The 21,287-nt window shown below is 46.4% G+C and overlaps 1 protein-coding gene across 2 annotated transcripts in view; it reads right to left on the reverse strand.

The window, feature by feature from the left end:
* LOC147689505 (pyrethroid hydrolase Ces2e-like) overlaps positions 1-21,287 on the reverse strand; it is a 279,745-nt gene that overhangs the window by 70,070 nt on the left and 188,388 nt on the right. For both annotated transcript variants that reach the window (XM_086942262.1, XM_086942261.1), the window contains exons 6-7: positions 10,780-10,893; positions 4,085-4,189 (exon numbers count right to left, since the gene is read on the reverse strand). In XM_086942262.1, coding sequence (XP_086798388.1) covers positions 4,085-4,189; positions 10,780-10,893 — 219 coding nt within the window. The remainder of the gene's footprint in view (positions 1-4,084; positions 4,190-10,779; positions 10,894-21,287) is intronic.

The following is a 21,287-nucleotide window of genomic DNA, read 5'->3' on the forward strand; positions in this document are numbered from 1 at the left end:
TTATGACTACTCTGTATAATGTGAGATTATTTCTGATTCTGACTACTTTGAATAATTTGAGATTATTTTGTTTTTTGACTACTCTGTATAATTTGAGATTATTTCTGATTTTGACTACTCTTTATAATTTATGATTATTTATGATTTTCACTACTCTATAATTTGAGATTATTTCAGATTTTCACTACTCTTTATAATTTGAGATTATTTCTGATTTTGAGTACTCTTTATAATTTGAGATCATTTCTAATTATGACTACTCTGTATAATTTGAGATTATTTCTGATTCTGACTACTTTGAATAATTTGTTATTATTTTGATTTTTGACTACTCTGTATAATTTGAGATTATTTCTGATTTTCACTACTCTTTATAATTACAGATTATTTTTGACTTTGACTACTCTGTTTTATTTGAGATTATTTCTGATTTTGACAACTCTTTATAATTTGAGATTATTTCTGATTCTGACTACTCTGTATTATTTGAGATTATTTCTGATTTTGACAACTCTTTATAATTTGAGATTATTTCTGATTTTGACTACTCTGTATTATTTGAGATTATTTCTGATTTTGACAACTCTTTATAATTTGAGATTATTTCTGATTTTGACTACTCTGTATAATTTGAGATTATTTCTGATTACTTTGAATAATTTGAGATTATTTTGGTTTTTGACTACTCTATAATTTGAGAATATTTCTGATTTTGACACTTTTTAATTTGAGATTATTTCTGATTCTAACTACTTTGAATATTTTGAGATTATTTTGTTTTTTGACTACTCTATAATTTGGGATTATTTTGGTTTTTGACTACTCCATAATTTGAGATTATTTCTGACTTTGACTACTCTGTATAAATTGAGATTATTTCTGATTCTGACTACTTTGAACAATTTGAGATTATGTCTGATTTTGACTACTCTGTATAATTTGAGATTAATTCTGATTCTGACTACTTTGTATAATTTGAGATTGTTTTGGATATTGAGTACTCTGAATAATTTTAGATTATTTATGATTTTGACTACTCTGTATAATTTTGTGTTTTGGACTTCATTGCATTTTATTCTAGTGCACTTGATTGTTGAGTGGTACTAATAATTTATGATTATTACTCTGCTAACCTGATGTCAGAGAATGTACCGTTTTTGACTACTCTTCATAATTTGAGATTATTTCTGATTTTGAGTACTCTTTATAATTTGAGATCATTTCTGATTATGACTACTCTGTATAATTTGAGATTATTTCTGATTCTGACTACTTTGAATAATTTGATATTATTTTGATTTTTGACTACTCTGTATAATTTGAGAGTATTTCTGATTTTCACTACTCTTTATAATTACAGATTATTTTTGACTTTGACTACTCTGTATTATTTGAGATTATTTCTGATTTTGACAACTCTTTATAATTTGAGATTATTTCTGATTTTGACTACTCTGTATTATTCGAGAGTATTTCTGATTTTGACAACTCTTTATAATTTGAGATTATTTCTGATTTTGACTACTCTGTATTATTTGAGATTATTTCTGATTTTGACAACTCTTTATAATTTGAGATTATTTCTGATTTTGACTACTCTGTATAATTTGAGATTATTTCTGATTCTGACTACTTTGAATAATTTGAGATTATTTTGGTTTTTGACTTCTCTATAATTTGAGAATATTACTGATTTTGACAACACTTTTTAATTTGAGATTATTTCTGGTTCTGACTACTTTGAATAATTTGAGATTATTTTGTTTTTTGACTACTCTGTATAATTTGAGATTATTTCTGATTTTCACTACTCTTAATATTTTGAGATTATTTCTGATTTTGACTACTCTTCATAATTTATGATTATTTATGATTTTCACTACTCTATAATTTGAGATTATTTCAGATTTTGACTACTCTGTATAATTTGAGATTAATTCTGATTCTGACTACTTTGTATAATTTGAGATTGTTTTGGATATTGAGTACTCATAATAATTTTAGATTATTTATGATTTTGACAACTCTGTATAATTTTGTGTCCTGGACTTTATTGCATTTTATTCTAGTGCACTTGATTTTTGAGTGGTATCAATAATTTATGATTATTACTCTGCTAACCTGATGTCAGAGAATGTACCGTTTAACGCAAGATCAACCTGAGGGAGAACCGTCTATAAAAAATGTTAAGGTGATCAGAGTTTGGGGGTTTCGTAAATATTGGGTATGGTTCTGTTTTCACACAAGTAAACCAATTATTTCAGTTTAGGGCACAAAGCAATATTAATGTACCTCAATAAAGCTCATCTCATGCTGCCCCCCACAACATAAACGTTATTGCTGATATCCCTACAAATATTCAATCCATAGATCAGATAAGGAGGTCACACAGAATTGAACAGCCATGCACAATGTTCTTCTCTGTATTATAGTGACAATGCAGCGGCGCGTCCTGGTGCACGGACATCATTAAGTCCCCATGCTATGTTACGTGGCACCAACCACCCCCTAAGAGCCTTCGACTGCTCGGTCCAAGCTGCCACTGAGAGTCAAGTGCTGAAGGGGTCGTACTTGGCTCAGTTACCCGGGACCCTTGGTAGACCGGGCCCCGGGGCATCAGGAGTGAAAGGCCCCAACCCCTATGCTTGGGCCCAGTAGCCCCTGCTTGCCCCATGACTGTTACCCGGGACCCTTGGTAGACCGGGCACCAGGGCCTCAGGAGTGAAAGGCCTCGACCCCTATGCTTGGGCCCAGTAGCCCCTGCTTGCCCCATGACTCTCTGAAAAGAGTTCTGACACTTCTCTTTATGTGTCCACCCAAAGCTGCTGGTGCCCAGTGTACAGGAGTACTCTTGCTGTGTGCAAGATATTCTTGCTAAAAAGCTCTGTTGCTGACAGATAAATAATGAAAGGTTAGTGGTCTCTGAGTTTCTGACACTGTTCACTTTGCTTGTGAGTGTGTGCTATCCATGGTTCCACTTTGTGTGGCAATGATCCTATGTGTACGGTGTGTTGGTGGTGGTTTTTATCCTACATCTGTGTGTGCTTGTTTTTGCAACTGTTGTAGTCTGTGGTGATGCTAACCCTAAATGTGTGTATATGCGTGGGTGCCTATATATATGTGTGTGTCTGGGTGTTACCGTTGTGCTTGTCTACCTCTGTGGTTTCATTCGCCAGGCCTGTGTGTCTATGAGTAACATGTACTCTATGTGTATGTGTATGTGTGAGTGTGTCCATGCATGTGCTCCTGTGTGTGCATGTATCAGTGATTTACACTTCTGCATCTCTCAATGTATGTGGTATCCTTCATCCTGTGTGTGTTTCTGCATATGATTGGCATCATCTTACTTTTTGCTCTGCCTATGTATGTGTGACTGTCTCTTTCCTGCCAATGATAGCCGTTCATTCTGGCTCTCTGGGGACCTGCTTTTTTAAATGTCTCCTTCATTAGATGACAGAGCTGCAAGGAGAGGTGTCTGAGTCCTGCCATCAGTGAAGGTTCATAGAGTGGTCTCTTGGAAGCTTTTGGGGCCCTGTCACAACTGTCATACAGGGCACTTCTCTGCTGACCGCTACTACAAGATCCTCGTTCTAAGTAAAACTCTGGCGCGAGACAATTTGGAGGCAGTTCTGGGGCTTGGAGCCATCTGTAGTTTCCTGCCTCGTCATGAATATGTCAGAAAAGCAGATCAGGCAGTGGCTGAGGCAGCCTGTGGCCCTGAAAGGAGAAGGGCCTGGAGTCAGGAGTCCCTCCTGCCCCTCCACTGGTCAGGACCCTGCTCAGTGGCAGCTCCAGCAAAGGGTTAAAAGAAAGAGAAGAATGGGAGATCAAGGCTTTGAAAGAGATTCATGTATGCGACATGGCGTAGACAGAAGACATGTCTGCTGCACCTAATACAAGCTGCCCCAAGAAGAAGAGCAGCGCGCCCTCAGCAGGACAGAGGCGTGGAGCAGCTCTGCGGGATGTATGTGAGATGTTTGATGAATGAATGCTGTATCTGACCGCTGCCGCCCCCTGCGGCCGAGCCCTGTGGGTCATTCCCACCCAGAACCCAAGCCCCCCTATCCTGTCTGGCATCATCTACCTGGTTCATCGCAGGGGTCAGGAAATCCGCCACGGCTTTCCCTCTCAGGCAGGCCATCATCGCGGAGGAGTCGGTGATCTCACAGCCAGATATGTTTGCGATCGTCTAGTAAAAAAAGGGCGACAACATGGAATTATAGCGTTCTCAGGTCTTCTCCCTATAGGCAACCTATGGAGAAGCCCTCTGACCAGCTATCCCTGTACCCTGCTGTCTAGGGCTGTGCCTGGCATACTCTGAGTCACCCCCTGTTGGGACTTCTGGTTGGTTGAAGGGATGCCCCTGTGGCAATGTGTGAAGCAAAGGCACAGCAGTCACTCGCAGTAAATACATTGAGCGACACAAGAGAGACTTCACACACGCTGTATGGAAATGACGTTTATACTCAACACATTTATTCAATCATTATCACATGGACATCATATACCTTTTGGGCATAAAACACCTCTGTAAATATTCCTAGCAGTACTAGGCCCACTCGCATTGATATGATATCAACAGTAGGCACACTGCGGACAAGTCCTAATCTACCCACCCACCCACAGAGAGAGGGAGCATCCTCAAGCGGGTGGGACACGCTGTCTACACCAGGCCTACCATAGCAATTCGGATCAGGCAATCCCGCACAGTTATAGGGTGCACCCCGGGTCACAAGAATATAAAAGATTTGTACATACAGGAAACTAGAACACTTTTTAGCAGCACCGCGTGCCGGAGCCATGCAGGTAAACCCAATGTCGAATGTATTGTGCTTTTGGCATGAAATCAATGTATAAAGTGGTACCGCCGGCCAGTGTTGTTAATCACAGGTGGGCCGCAGATGATCCCTCCCACTCACTCCGCACCGCTACACAGTACGGCAGGTACCAGCCCAGTCTATACGGAACCCTCTCGCATACATACGCACTCAGCACCCTAATACAAAGCTACTGGTACCCAGCAGGTCAATGATAACTCACTGCAGACTCTGTGGCCCCTGCCTCCCTCCACCCTTTAATTCACCCCAATTGTCCTGTACCCCCAGATAGAAGATAACCAGCCCCACCTCCCGGATACGAGGCCGAATGTGGCTGCAGTCACACTTAGTCTGGGTCCTCTGGAAGCAGGCGGGGATATATAGCAAGTTTTAATTAGGAGGAAGAGGTAAACAAGGGGAGTTTAGCAGCCACTCGGGAACTTCACTCACAAGTCTCAAAACACAATGGAGTCATGCAGTCTCTTGACCCACTTCCGAACTGTCTCGGAAACGTTCCTTCAACCCAGTCAAGCTCTCTTACTTCAACCTGGCACTAAGATGTCTTCGGTAGGGGCCAGGTGTAGAGAGGGCAGGAAATCTGCTGCAATGAGGGTCAAAAGGGGGAACAACCGATGAATGGGGAGTAAGACAGGGAAGCCTCTCGATAGGAAGAGGCACCCCAACAGGTGCACGTTGATCAGGGTCATGCCCAGGTAATCCGGGCACAGCGTCTGGTTTGCGTTGGTATGGTTTGCACCAGACACTTCAGCTCTCAAACACCAAGAGTTGCCAATTCCGCACCTCCGTGTAAATGAGGCACAATGACCAGTGAACGTTGAGATGGGTTGCACCAGGCAATACCGGTCACACACACGAAGAGTTGCAAATTCTGTTCCTCCCTGGAAATGAATCACAATGCCCGGTGCTCAATGATACAGGTCGCACCAGACCAGTCTAGTCACACGCACAGGTACAAGTTCAGCAGAGCTCCATGAATTAGATAAGGCACTACTACAGGTACACCCCCACCTATGAGAGCTGCACCCTGTGAATCTGACACCACACGCAATGAGCATGCAGTAGGCATGTCGCATGAGAGAGATGCAGTACAATCGGCAAAATGGGCCATTCGGGGTCCCACAACTGGTGAATCCGCTCACCACCAGCAAGAGTGTCAGGGGCCCTGAGGTACAGGAACCTCATGCCTTAGATGCGGGGCAAGATTTGTGAGGATCCGCATTAGACAATCCGGTCTCCAGGCACGTCTTAATTCCACGCTCACACCTCTTATGTTCGGTTAACCCTCTCTCCTCGCCCCAAGATTGCTTTGAAGCCTTATACTTTTGTATTACTTGTGCCCCCTCAGTCTCTTTCACGGGTATATTGATTTATAGGCCGCCTGGTTCTAGAGCTAATTTCGCTTCGGACATTTTGAGAATCCTTGAACCCTATTTTGGAAAACCTTCTATCACCATTCTAGGTGACCTCAATTTCCATCTTGATGAGCTTCACTCTAAGGACACTCAATCATTGGTTGATTCTCTTGGAGCCTGTGATCTTAGTCAGCTTGTCACTAGTGCTACTCACTCAGCAGGTCACATCCTTGACGGGGTATTCTCGAATGATCCAAGACTTTCTTGCGGCACCCCTCTACCGCTGGTGTGGACTGATCATTTTGCCGTTCCTCTTCATTTAGCCTTCTCCACTTCCAATCCCACTAAGAAGGGGACCACCTCTTTTACTTCTAGGAGAAATCTCAGAAATCTCACCAATGACGCTTTTGCCCCTTTCGTCCCTACTCCTGAGGCTCTCTCCCTAAAAGACTCGGATGAGGCAGCACAAGCTCTGCATGACTCCATCATGAATGCTGTGGAAAAACTTGCCCCTGCATCCCTGCGATATGTAGCCCGGAGGAAACCATCAGCTCCATGGTTCTCGGACCATCTTAGATTATTAAGACAGGGTTGCAGAAGCAGTGAGAGGAGGTGGAGGAAATCCTGGGATCCTGCGGATAGGGAGGCTCATAAGTCTGCTCTACGGGAGTACAAGCAAAAAGTGATATTGGAGAAGCAGGAATACTTTTCCAACCTCACTAGTTCACTCACTTCCTCCAGGGAGCTTTTTAAAATTGCGGACTCGCTATGCTCCCTCCAACTTCCAGACCCCGTAGTTAGCTCCCAACGTCTGTGTGACGATATTGCAGACTTTTTTCATAAAAAAATCTTTGACATTCATACTTCTTTAGAAGTACAACATCTCTCCCTGACTGAAAATAATCTCCCAGGTATAACCCTTTTGGAATCACCGGATACAGCCCCTTCCAGTTTTCTTTCTGACTTTCCACCTATGTCTCTGGAGGGGTTGAATCTTCTTTTAGATAAGACCAAATCCTCCTCCCCACTTGACCCACTGCCTCTTAAAAAGCTAAAGGAGTGTAGGAACAGCCTCCTTCCCCTTTTACTTGAGGTGATGAATAAGGCAATTGCCCAAGGCACTTTTCCATTAGTCTGGAAGAAGGCCATAGTGAAGCCGCTCCTCAAGAAGCCTTCACTTGACCCCGGCCTCTTGAAAAATTTTAGACCCATTTCCTTGCTCCCTGCACCTGCTAAAATCTTAGAAGCACACTTGAATCGCCACCTATCTTCCTTCCTCGAAGCTTCAGAGTACCTGGACATTACCCAGCATGGATTCCGAAAACATCACAGCACAGAATCTGCCCTCACCTATGTAGTCGATAACATCCGACGCAAGGTTGATGTTGGATAAACAACTGTTCTGGTGCTATTGGACCTCACGGCCGCATTTGACACCCTGTCTCCTGGCATCTTAACATCTCGGCTTAGGGAGGCAGGTGTCACTGGTCCGGCCCTGAGTCTCCTCAACTTCTTTCTCCTAGATAGGGAACAGAGAGTGATGCTCGGCAACCACCTCTCCCCAGCAAAGTCTTTGCAATGTGGGGTGCCACAGGGGTCGGCATTAAGTCTGACCCTATTTAACATCTACGTGGCCCCCCTTGCTAGACTTGTGAGATCGCTGGGGATGGAGGTGGTATCATACGCCGACGACACCCAGATTATGATTTCACTCACCCAGTCCTCTGTCATAACATCTGCCTCCAGCTTCAGGTCCTGTATGCAACATGTTGCAGATTGGATGGTTACCAACTCCCTGAAGCTAAATGGCGACAAGACTGAGGTTTTGGTCTTTGGGAAGGACCAAGATATCTGGTCGAGTGAGTGGTGGCCTTCCTCTCTTGGAACTTGCCCCACTCCCTCTCAATCTGCCAAAAATCTGGGTGTGGTGTTTGATACATCACTCTCGATGTCTTTACAGGTGAGTCGGACTGTCGCGACCTGCTGGGGCGTGATCAGGACACTCAACAGAATCCGCAGCTACCTGTCCCCTCAAGCACGCAAGCAGATTGCAGTCGCCCTTGTTGGTTCCAGGTTAGACTACTGCAACTCTCTCTACATGGAAACCAACAAGGGCCTCATACATCGACTGCAAGTAGTGCAGAACGCTGCTGCACGTTTTGTCCTGGATCTTCCCAGGTCTTCCTCTGCCACTGCTGCGAGGAGAGACCTTCACTGGCTGCCTATCCAGCACAGAATTCATTTTAAAATTCTGTGTCTGACCTACAGAGCTCTCGAGGACGGACCTAAAGGCGCTATCAGCTCCCTGCTTACTCGCTATCACCCTCCAAGGTGTTTGCGCTCCTCGGGACAACTCCAACTCGCCGTCCCTCGCTTTAAGCTCACCAGATGGGGAGCTAGGGCATTCTCCGTCGTTGCCCCACAGCTTTGGAACATCCTGCCGATGGAGATGAAGACGCTACCCTCTCTGGTGCTGTTTAAAAAGGCCCTAAAAACATGGTGCTTCTCTAGAGCCTACACAGGGTGAGCTGCAGAGTTCTTTGTTATGAGCTGGATTTGGAATTAGGCGCCTTGATGCCCACTGGGCTACGTTTGCGCACGATAAGATCCCTTTATTATTAAGTTGGGATTCAGTAGTCGATGTGGCCACTTGAGAGGGCACAGCTCTCCAGATGTCAGAGGTCGATGGTGTAGGTCACTCGCGGGAGATCTTTGATGTCTCCCAGATCTCTGGGAGAACGGGAGGCCCGCCGACGGGCCTTGGAGGGCAAACATCAGGTGCCACACTTCAGCAGGTCTTCGGCCCAGGCCAGCCACTATTCAGAAAGGCACGTGGTCCCCTTCTAGGGCAGTAATCCTCCACGTCCCCTGGCAGTGTGCACCACACAGTCCCGGTTCTCTGTTCCCGCGTCCCCTCAAGTGTGTCTCAGCCGCTGCTGAAGGATGGCACCCGTTGTGATACTGTTTTATGTCTTTGAAGTTAGGGGTGTTTTAAGGGATTTCCCTTTGTACCACAGATGTATTCCTTAAATTGTAGGCGTGTCTGTCATGGGGCCGTGGAATGGAGATCTTAATCTTTAGTGGGGCCATGATCCGGCCTCCAGAGGCTAAGTGCCAAAACCTCTCACTTCCATCCATCCCATCCGGCCCTCAACGGGCAGAGGTCTGTCGTTCTAGTGACATGTCCATGGTTTATGGCTGTTGATTGGGTAATGCACAGATGTGCTCCCCCCACCCCTGGTGCCCACCAGAGCCAGGCGCCACGGCACACAAGGCTCTTAGAGCATAGAAACGTCCATATTCTGTAAGTGGAATTTTTACACAGGATTGGCCAAAACCCCCTTAACCTCTGGAAAGGGTTTGGCACCACAAATCCATTGATAAGAAGCATTGTGAGGCTGCTCCCCTGCGATCCACTATTGCAGTCGAAGTAATGTCAACCCCTTCCCCATGTTAACCTATGGGAAGAGCAGGCCTCAGAGGTAGTGAAAACACACACCGGTATTCCTCACCACAGGGGTGCACGTGCACTAGTCTGCACCCAGACCTGCCAATGGCATGTTGGACACATAGTCCCGAGCACTACAGGTGCAGGCGCATCTGCCCGAGTCTGAAACCGCAGACTGGACATGGGTTAAACTAAACGGGTGTCAGTGTGCAGGCACCAGCCTGCGATTGCAGGTGGCGCATGCAATCGCAGGCACCATCGGTGGGGGTACACTCATACCACGGCTCGCTATGAAAGGCGGCCCGTGAGTTAATCATGATAGATGCCAGTTGGCACTCACCAGTCTGGTATGACAGACCGTGCACATGGGCTTACCCTGGCCCTGACACCTTAGGTACAAGTGCCTGCCACCACTCTGCCTGGTCCCGCCAAACATAGATAATTATCGCCATGCTAGCGCTGTATTAACAACGCTTAGCGCAATGGTGATAATTATCCCAGCGATAGCGATGTTTTCCATGGAGCATCGCTGGTTTCAGGCAATGTTCCATGGAAAACGGCGATATCATTCTTGATAGGGCCTCTGGTCTCAGCCACGCAATCCACCCCCATGTTAGGTATGCCTTAGTCAGGAATTTAACAGACGTTAAATTCCTGCGTTAAGGCATACCTAACGCAATTTCAAATATCGCTACCGCTCGCTGAAAAAGTTGCGAAGCTGGGTTCGCGATATTTTCCCATGGAGTTTTGTCAGGCACGCCTCCTTTGCATCTCATTAACGATGCAATGCGAGGCGTGCTGTCGATGGGCGCTAAAGCAAGGAAACGCCCTAGCATGTCCCTGCTGATAATGCAATAATATTATCGCCGCTTACCGCCCGAAAACGGGCTCTAAAGCGGCCATAACATTATCGATGCCGCTTGATAATATGCCCCCAGGAGCCTTCCGCCTGAATCGGGTTTATTAGTATGCATGGAATCCACCTGTGCGTCCGGCCCTCCCACCCACAGCACAGTTTTATACCCCTTTCCACTCACCATCCACCCCATTCCTCAGGCTCCCACCTGCCCAGTTCCCGCTGTCCCATTGTTCCGCCTTTGGTCATGTACAGTTTACTTTTGTCTTCTACATCTCAACTTACTTGAGCAGTTCTGTGCACAACGTCCTTCTGATCGATGACCAGACCCGGGTAGACCAGGACGCCGCTCTGGGAGACGGCCCGGTGGAACAGGCCCTTGGACAGCGGGGACAGGAGCTGCGGAAGAGCATGCAAGGATTAACATGTATGCACAAATATTACACATCAGTACGATGCCCGCTGCTCAGGTAGATTGTGCCTGGTACTGTTGGCCGTGTGGTGTGGGAGCTGTATTGGATGTATGTGTATCTGTATGTTCGTTGTTTAGGTGGATAAACCCCTATTTAGTAAAAAAACACCCTGTTTAGAGGAGGTAACATATGTCAACTTTTTAGAACATGGAAGTGGGAGATTTTGGTACAAAAAATCAGGGGAATTAATTTTCCCCGTTGACTTCTATTGAAGCAGATGCACTTTCAGGCGAGCGACAGCTAAAATAAAGCTATTTTTGTTTTTAAAAATAAGGAGTCTCCGGCATGGATCAAGTCTATAGGCATCTTTGGGGTAACCCCCCAACCCACTTTTGTTTTTAAATATAAGGAGTCTCCGGCATGGATCAAGTCTATAGGCATCTTTGGGGTAACCCCCCAACCCACTTTGGTTTTTAAAAATAAGGAGTCTCCGGCATGGATCAAGTCTATAGGCATCTTTGGGGTAACCCCCCAACCCACTTTGGTTTTTAAAAATAAGGAGTCTCCGGCATGGATCAAGTCTATAGGCATCTTTGGGGTAACCCCCCAACCCACTTTGGTTTTTAAAAATAAGGAGTCTCCGGCATGGATCAAGTCTATAGGCATCTTTGGGGTAACCCCCAACCCACTTTGGTTTTTAAAAATAAGGAGTCTCCGGCATGGATCAAGTCTATAGGCATCTTTGGGGTAAACCCCCAACCCACTTTGGTTTTTAAAAATAAGGAGTCTCCGGCATGGATCTATTCTATAGGCATCTTTGGGGTAACCCCCCAACCCACTTTGGTTTTTAAAAATAAGGAGTATAGGCATCTTTGGGGTAACCCCCCAACCCACTTTGGTTTTTAAAAATAAGGAGTCTCCGGCATGGATCAAGTCTATAGGCATCTTTGGGGTAACCCCCCAACCCACTTTGGTTTTTAAAAATAGGGAGTCTCCGGCATGGATCAAGTCTATAGGCATCTTTGGGGTAACCCCCCAACCCAATTTGGTTTTTAAAAATAAGGAGTCTCCGGCATGGATCAAGTCTATAGGCATCTTTGGGGTAAACCCCCAACCCACTTTGGTTTTTAAATATAAGGAGTCTCCGGCATGGATCAAGTCTATAGGCATCTTTGGGGTAACCCCCCAACCCACTTTGGTTTTTAAAAATAAGGAGTCTCCGGCATGGATCAAGTCTATAGGCATCTTTGGGGTAAACCCCCAACCCACTTTGGTTTTTAAAAATAAGGAGTCTCCGGCATGGATCAAGTCTATAGGCATCTTTGGGGTAACCCCCCAACCCACTTTGGTTTTTAAAAATAAGGAGTCTCCGGCATGGATCAAGTCTATAGGCATCTTTGGGGTAAACCCCCAACCCACTTTGGTTTTTAAAAATAAGGAGTCTCCGGCATGGATCTATTCTATAGGCATCTTTGGGGTAACCCCCCCAACCCACTTTGGTTTTTAAAAATAAGGAGTCTCCAGCATGGATCAAGTCTATAGGCATCTTTGGGGTAAACCCCCAACCCACTTTGGTTTTTAAATATAAGGAGTCTCCGGCATGGATCAAGTCAATAGGCATCTTTGGGGTAACCCCCCAACCCACTTTGGTTTTTAAAAATAAGGAGTCTCCGGCATGGATTAAGTCTATAGGCATCTTTGGGGTAACCCCCCAACCCACTTTGGTTTTTAAAAATAAGGAGTCTCCGGCATGGATCAAGTCTATAGGCACCTTTGGGGTAACCCCCCAACCCACTTTGGTTTTTAAAAATAAGGAGTCTCCGGCATGGATCAAGTCTATAGGCATCATTGGGGTAACCCCCCAACCCACTTTTGTTTTTAAAAATAAGGAGTCTCCGGCATGGATCAAGTCTATAGGCATCTTTGGGGTAAACCCCCAACCCACTTTGGTTTTTAAATATAAGGAGTCTCCGGCATGGATCAAGTCTATAGGCATCTTTGGGGTAACCCCCCAACCCACTTTGGTTTTTAAAAATAAGGAGTCTCCGGCATGGATCAAGTCTATAGGCATCTTTGGGGTAAACCCCCAACCCACTTTGGTTTTTAAATCAAATCAAATCAAATGAGACTTTATTTCGGTTAATATTTCAAACCATAAAAAGTACATACATTGATTACATTTTCAACTTGCGCATCAATACAATATTAAAAAAACATTATACACAAATATCATTAAAAATCATCATGATTGTTAGTTAGCAAAAAGTGCCCTTCTGGTCCTGACATAGTGCAGTATTGCTTAAAAAAAAGAAGATCATAGGTCTAAGCAAGTTCTTATTCTCAGTGCAAGTTTTAAAAACGACAAAATATGGAGTACACAATCCTGGTGCAGGAGCTGCAAATAAATAAGGGCAGGTCTAATTTGTTTAAAATCCAATGTTCTCAGCAAGTCAACAAGAAAGTAGCGTCTGGGATAATCATAAAACCTGCATAAAAATATAAAATGTAGCATATCCTGAGGAGACTTCCCGTCGCAGCCACAGGGAGCTACATGTTTGCTAAAAATGTCTGATTTGGGTCTTATTAAGAGCTGCTGAAAAGTGTTAAATCTGAACCTAGTCAGCAAGAACTTTTCATGTGAGCTAAAGGCGCAAGCCAGGTAGGGCTCCATTCCACCACACGACTTTAGCATGATAAACTTTCTGACACTTGGTTTCAGCACTTCCACACTTTCTCTGTCCGCCAATTTAAACTTGAGATAGGCTCTTTTAACCGCTGTTATGTCCCCCTTCACAATGCCACTGGGATGGGAGAACAGTTTGGGGAACCCCAGCATTTCAAAGCAAGATTTCAAGTATTTTAGCCAGGGGATGCGCATACAGCTATCCTGAGATGTTACATCCCGTACAATCTGGTGAGTGAGTGGTATCTCCTTGTTAAGCCACAGCGAAACCCAGCAGATCAGTGGCTTCAGTGCTAGGTTATCGCATAAAAACGGTGTCCCTAGCTCCTCATGCACAACAAAGTTCGGGGTACTCGCAGGGACACATAGTAACCGTTTAAAGAAGGTGTTTTCGATAACCTGTAATTGAGTATTGGACACATAGCCCCACAGTTCACTGCCGTATACCGCCGTGGCTACAGACTTGGCATTATATAACTTAATCATTGCAGTTATTGGTTTCTTTCCTATCTTTTTCGCAAGGTTAAGGATGGTTCCATTAACCCTCAACATATCATTCTTCTTCTTCACCAGATGAGGGGCCCAACTTAACTTCGAGTCAAATAGCACACCCAGATAGGAAAAAGTCTCTGTAACCGGAATGGGACTATCATCAAGCTTGAATACAAAGTTCTTTCTTGGGCGTTGGCCAACCTGCATTATATAGGACTTAGAATTATTGTCTATTAGGTCCCTATCAGACATGAAAGCGTTAAAAGCAGTTAAAAGTGCCTGGAGCCCCTTCTCCGTGCGAGAGATTAAAACCGCGTCATCCGCGTATAACAGCACGGGGATGCCCCTTCTGCCTACTCTGGGGCAGTCAACCTGTATAGATTGTAGAGCTGCATCCAAATCGTTAATATAAAAATTAAAAAGAAAAGGGGCAAGAATACATCCCTGACGTACTCCTTTATTTATCATAAACTTATCAGTGGTGTCCCCATTAGATGAATATCTTACATTGGCACTAGTTTGATGGTGCATATCCACCAGGAAGTCGACAATCCCAATGTCGACTCCCCTCGCCCTCATGTGCTGCCACAGCCTCCCCCTGTTAACACAGTCGAAGGCTGACGACAGGTCCATGAAGGCGAGGTGGATCGTACCCTTCTGGGCCACCGTGTATTTGCTGAGTATGAGGAATAAATTAAGACACTGAGTTATCGTGGATCTGCCCTCACAGAATCCATATTGAGATATAGACATGACATTATTTGCGGTTGCCCAACTAGTGATTCTCCTCAACAAAACTCTCCCGATAACTTTAACCTTTGAATCAATTAGGGAGATTGGACGGTAGCACAGTGGGCTACCCCTATCTCCCTTTTTGAAAACCGGGACAATGGTTGACACCCCCTAGGTCACTGGACATCCTACCACTGTGGCAGCATTGAAAACCGCCAGCAAGATAGGAACCCAGAAGTGTGGTCTGGACTTAAATAAATCAGGGGGGATGCCATCTGGGCCGGGGGCTTTGTTTGATGTTAAACCTTCTATGGCTTCAAACACTTCGCCGTACTCAAACCTGAGTACTCCTTTAGATTCCCTAGGATAGCTCACACCAGTGCCAGGGTCGGCTGAAAAGTACAGTGATTCAAAATGACGAAACCAATCCTCTTTCATTATACAGCACTCCAGCCCATCCCCCGGTTGTTCTGACAGGAATCGTTTTTTTACTAACTGCCAGAATTTCGTGCTACTATTTAGGGTCTCGGGGTCCAAAAGCTCATTCCAGGCCTCCACACGCAAAGTCTCCTTATGTGTTTTAAGGGAGGACTTATATACTTTGCGGCAGAGTCGGATTTTCTCCTGGTTCCACGGTACATCTGCCAGTGCTGCCTTCAGGTTACGGGCAGCTTTTGAACACTCTTGGTTAAACCACCTTGGCCCGCATTTCTCTAAGTTTTCCTTAGATGGTTTCGTGAGTAACCCTGACACTTTCCCCGCCGAAAGCTTGAAAGGCATTAAGCACCCCCACCGGATCTGTCCCTGTACAATTAACAATTTCATCTGCACAGGATTCCTCTATATTTTTATACAGAAGGTCTGGGGTAATAGTTGACCACTTTAAGCGCCGCCTCCCGTCAGTCGTTGTCAGATTGCTTGCAAGGCGTGAGGGCATGACATCTGAGAGGCCAAAACCCCTGAGACAAACCACAAGGGGGTTGTGATCACTGAACTCACTATTATTAATATCAAAGGATTCTAAGAAAGGCAACAGAGCTTCAGAAAATAGCATGTGGTCAATAAAGGTGCCTCTACCATGCCCTTTAAAAGTCGGAGTGTCAAAGCTTTTACCGGGATGTCTAATTTCCATGCCCATTGTTAAAACTAAGTCATTCATCATGGAATTGCAAAATTCACCCTCTGCTGTATGTGCAAAATGTAGCCCATCTGCTCTATCGCAGTTTAAATCCCGTATACACTTCCTAAGGGGATCGCCACAGAGGTGCACATTGAAATCTCCCATGACCATTAGATTAAGGCTATGTTTCTTCATAGAGGCATTAATATATTCATCTAGTACAGTTAGTTCATTAAATGCTAGGGTGGTATTAGTAGCATTGTAAAAATTGACCAGTCCAACCCTATTGCTTTTGGCACACAAAACAATACCCTGGGCACATGAACGTTGTACATTGATGGTGAGGATACTCGAAGTTATCAAAACAGAGACAAAGATCACCAATCCTCCCTTTGGTCTTCCTCTATTAGATGGAGTTGCTGGCACAGAGAACGCTTTATAACCTTCTAAGAACATTTCACACTCCACATCCCAAGTCTCTTGGAGGCAGATAACCTTAAATTGTTTTATAAAAGAAACCCATTTTTCATCTGCCATTTTGGTTGCTAGACCCGCAACGTTCCAAGACACAATATTCACACATTTATTGGGCTCCTGTGGGTTGGTAGAGTCAATATTGCATGTTAGATCAGCTACATTTAATCCATCCTTACCCACAGGTACTTTATGTCAGTCACACATATCAAGACCGGACAGGAGTTCATATCTGTTATGTGTGTTGACATTATAGGCCATCTGGCATTGCCCACCGAGATCAAGTCTGTTCCCTGGGTTAGTTGGAAAACCTAGCCCGCCAGAATTAACTACATTATATGTAAATTGCATCCCATTATTCCCAATGTTCGGGGTCAGAGTATCAAACCGAGGTGTTGGCCTGCTCCGTTGTGGGGGTGCCGTACAAAGGTGAGCATAAAAGTAGCCCAGTGGACGAACACAGATACTACCCTCATTGTATACCAGGGATGCAGCTCTCAGGAGTACTGTTGCCACATGTTGGGGGTGTCTAAAATTAGCCACAATGCAATCCCCATTGCCCACTTTGTTAGAAGGCCCTACCCAGTTTACCCTTCTAACTAGCGTTATCTGATCTGAATACCCGACGGGGAAACCGCAGTTCTTATTTAGCCATGAGACTGTCTTGTTTTTTAGAGAGTCATATGACTCGCCATAAGGAGATGCCGGATGGGTGCCAACTGCAGGGACATTTGTTAAGACCACCACAAAAGGCGCACAATCCGGAGGAAGATTTAGATAGCCATTTCTTCTGTCAGGTCTAGGGTCTATCTTGTTACCTGTAGTTGGAAGTGAGCCTACACGTGGCTGCGGGTTTCCTGCTTTAGATTGGGGGAGACTGACAGGTGGTGGCCGCTGGGGTCTATTCCCTAGTGTACTCTGTGCTCCTGCCGGATTGACTACTGCTGGCACATTTTTCCCCTGTTCAGCTTGGGTGGACCTTATTTCTTTTAGTATAGTACTAGTATCTCCAGCGGCCTTTTGCTGCGCAGAGACAAGCCCCCCAAGCCTGTCTACTTCTTTTACAAGGGAATCGATTTTTCCCACTAGTGGTTTGAGAGCCTCCTCTATCTTCATCCCCAGGCTGGTCTCCATAATTGAGATTAAGACAGTAAACTGCTCATTAGTAATGTTAACACTGGCATTCTGCTTGGGGGGCCTGAATCAGCTCCCGTGAACACAAAGGGATTGTTAGCTACTGCCCAGATGTTATCAGTAGTATGGCTAGGGTTTGCTTCCGCTAAATTTCTAGTTGGTTGTCCCCCTTTACGTATTGCCGTCTTTCTACACTGCCTTAATGGCCTCTTCTTGGTAGTTCCCCCCTCGCTCGCTTCACTATTTATATCGGGTTGCTCCCTCTCTCCTGAATGTACCATTGCCACAACATTTACAGAGTTGGGTGTTAATGTCAGCATACATGTTGGTGGGCTGGCTGGTAGCGGGTCGAGTGCCCTCAGAGAGTGCATTTCCGAGTTGGACAAACTAGCCCCGTTAGTAGCCTCTGTGTCTTGTGCAACAATCAGGGGATCATCCTGTGTACATACTGTGGTATCTCCTTTCCCTAATGAGGCACGCCGATCGCTATTTATCTGGGCGACCTTTTTTACCATATAGTTATCAATGGCACTCTGTCCCAGTGGCATGTTGCCTACTTTAGCCTTAGACATTGAGCTTGTAAAAAACACACACTATAAAAAGATAAACAGTGCAAATGCAGAACCATACAAATTGTAGGCACAATGTTTAAAATGTCTCAGTTGCTACTAGGAATCGACAAACAAAATGGGCCTACCCAGTCCGAGCAGCGTTTCTGGCCCAGACCAGACTCCTCAGGCCTCTGAGGGCCACAGAGGGCCCGCCCTTTGCCCGGTCTTCGCCCCGGGCGCTCCCGCGGGCGCGACTCGCGGGGCGAGAGGGCGTGGGGAGCTTTGTACCGCCTCCTGTCGCTCAGCACCCGTCATGGTGCGCCGCCACTCCCGAGGCTTCTGGGGAATGTAGTGCCGTTGCCCTCACGGCTGCCCGATGGCGTGAAGCAGCCCGGGTTCGAGCTAGGAAGTCTCTCGGCGCTTCCTGTCTACCAGAATCCCTCGAGCCGCACCACCGTTTCCCTCACGGCTGCCCGATGGCGTGGTAGCAGCTCCGCTGTAGCCCCCGCAGTGCTCGCTGCCGCGGGGAGCTTTGTACCGCCTCCTGTCGCTCAGCACCCGTCACGGTGCGCCGCCACTCCCGAGGCGTCTGGGGAATGTAGTGCCGTTGCCCTCACGGCTGCCCGATGGCGTGAAGCAGCCCGGGTTAGAGCTAGGAAGTCTCTCGGCGCTTCCTGTCTACCAGAATGCCTCGAGCCGCACCACCGTTTCCCTCACGGCTGCCCGATGGCGTGGTAGCAGCTCCGCTGTAGCCCCTGCAGTGCTCGCTGCCGCGGGGAGCTTTGTACCGCCTCCTGTCGCTCAGCACCCGTCACGGTGCGCCGCCACTCCCGAGGCTTCTGGGGAATGTAGTGCCGTTGCCCTCACGGCTGCCCGATGGCGTGAAGCAGCCCGGGTTCGAGCTAGGAAGTCTCTCGGCGCTTCCTGTCTACCAGAATCCCTCGAGCCGCACCACCGTTTCCCTCACGGCGTGGTAGCAGCTCCGCTGTAGCCCCCCAACCCACTTTGGTTTTTAAAAATAAGGAGTCTCCCGCATGGATCAAGTCTATAGGCATCTTTGGGGTAACCCCCCAACCCACTTTGGTTTTTCTAAATTGTCGCTTTTTGCTCTTTTGGAAGGTATATAATAGTTAGGTCTGACGTTCGGTAGGAACAGAGTTATTTGTTTTGCTAATATATCCAATAAATGCCAATTGACCGGATTCAGGCAAGAGACTCCTGATCTTTGCAGCTAATAATCGATTCATTGTGTCTATCTCTACTTGAAATTGCCTTTCCTTCAATAGAAGTCAATGCAGGAAATGTGTTCTTCTGAGAATTTTTTTTAAATCTCCCCCTTTCCTATCAAAAATGTTGGCATGTGTCTAATAACTTCGGAGCTGTTTGACAAATCTTCACGAAACGTTCCCAAAAAACAATGCATCCACCTCAGCTTTTACCTGGAAAGTTTTGGATTCTTAAAATGCTTTTCACCAATGCATTTTCCATAGGGAATTTTAGACAACAAAACAAACAAACCAGCTGAAGAGAATTACACCAAATTTGGCAGAAAGCTAGGTTCTTACCTGGAACGTGTACTTCTGTGATTTGCTCTAAATCTGTTCAGTCGTTTTTAACAAATGAAGGCTCAAAATGACAGTTTGTGTCCAGGTAGGCTCTGATTGGCCACTTTACAGGTACTAGTCCCTCCTGATTGGTTGGTCACAACCTGGACAATATGTTGCGGCAGTCATTGCAGTAACTGGGGATAGGCTTCCCACTGTAGTGAAAGGCAAGTTTAGAGCGCACCAAAAAGGAGCACGTATAAAGGGGGATAACAGGTGTTAGTCATGTTATAAATCATTTGCTGGGGGCACCCTGCACATTGTAGGAACTGTGGTGTAGTCTAAGTTGACTTTACTTAGGATAAAATGCTGACCCTGCACTGGGAACCCATGAGCTGTCTTCTCTCGTGATGTTCCCATGGAGGTTCTGGAAGGTTCTCCTGGAGCTAAAGTGAGAGCAGATGTTCTGTAAATTGGCCCATGAGAGAACAGAGACTGGCGCACCGCAGCAGCAGCAGGGGCCGCCAGCTAAATCTGTGTCGGGACTGGAGGCTTCGGATTCGGCTTCTCTCTTTTTACTCCTTAAAACGTAGCAGCCAATCACAGTACACTTCTATCATTGGGCTATATTGGAGTGGTGGCTGGGCTACATTTAGGCGCTTTTTGTCTGTGGCCATCTTGGGAGTCTTTCTTGTTGTCATCAAGCTCCCCCATTTCCTCATTTCCTCCAGCATCCTCTGAAGGGAATGATTTCGGTTTTGATTCCATCAAGATGGCGTTCAGGTGTTCCACACTTTTCTCATAAATACGAATGTTGGCGCTGTAGTTGTTGGCATTGGACACCTGCTGCAGGGCCTCTGAATGTGGCAGCTTTGAGGGAGAGGGACGTTGTGGCAGAAGATTCTGTCTATTCTGCTTCAAGGAGGGGAGTGGAAGGAGCGGCTCCCTCTGCACATGGCACTTCAAGGGATTGGTGGAAGGAGGGGCTCCCTCTGCATGTGGCACTTCAAGGGCTTGGTGGAAAGAGGGGTTCCCTCCTCAGCTCCCTCTGCACGTGGCACTTCAAGGAGTGGAGTGGAGGGAGGGGCCCCCTCCTCAGCTCCCTCTGCACGTGGCACTTCAAGGCGTGGAGTGGAGGGAGGGGCTCCCTCCTCAGCTCCCTCTGCACGTGGCACTTCAAGGGCTTGGTGGAGGGAGGGGCTCCCTCCTCAGCTCCCTCTGCACGTGGCACTTCAAGGGCTTGGTGGAAGGAGGGGCTCCCTCCTCAGCTCCCTCTGCACGTGGCACTTCAAGGGCTTGGTGGAAAGAGGGGTTCCCTCCTCAGCTCCCTCTGCACGTGGCACTTCAAGGCGTGGAGTGGAGGTAGGGGCCCCCTCCTCAGCTCCCTCTGCACATGGCACTTCAAGGGCTTGGTGGAAGGAGGGGCTCCCTCCTCAGCTCTGCACGTGGCACTTCAAGGGCTTGGTGGAAGGAGGGGCTCCCTCCTCAGCTACCTCTGCACGTGGCACTTCAAGGGTTTGGTGGAAAGAGGGGCTCCCTCCTCAGCTCCCTCTGCACGTGGCACTTCAAGGGCTTGGTGGAAGGAGGGGCTCCCTCCTCAGCTCCCTCTGCACGTGGCACTTCAAGGGCTTGGTGGAAAGAGGGGTTCCC

This window comes from Lissotriton vulgaris, chromosome 10, assembly GCF_964263255.1.
Source record: "Lissotriton vulgaris chromosome 10, aLisVul1.2, whole genome shotgun sequence".
NCBI lineage: Eukaryota > Metazoa > Chordata > Amphibia > Caudata > Salamandridae > Lissotriton > Lissotriton vulgaris.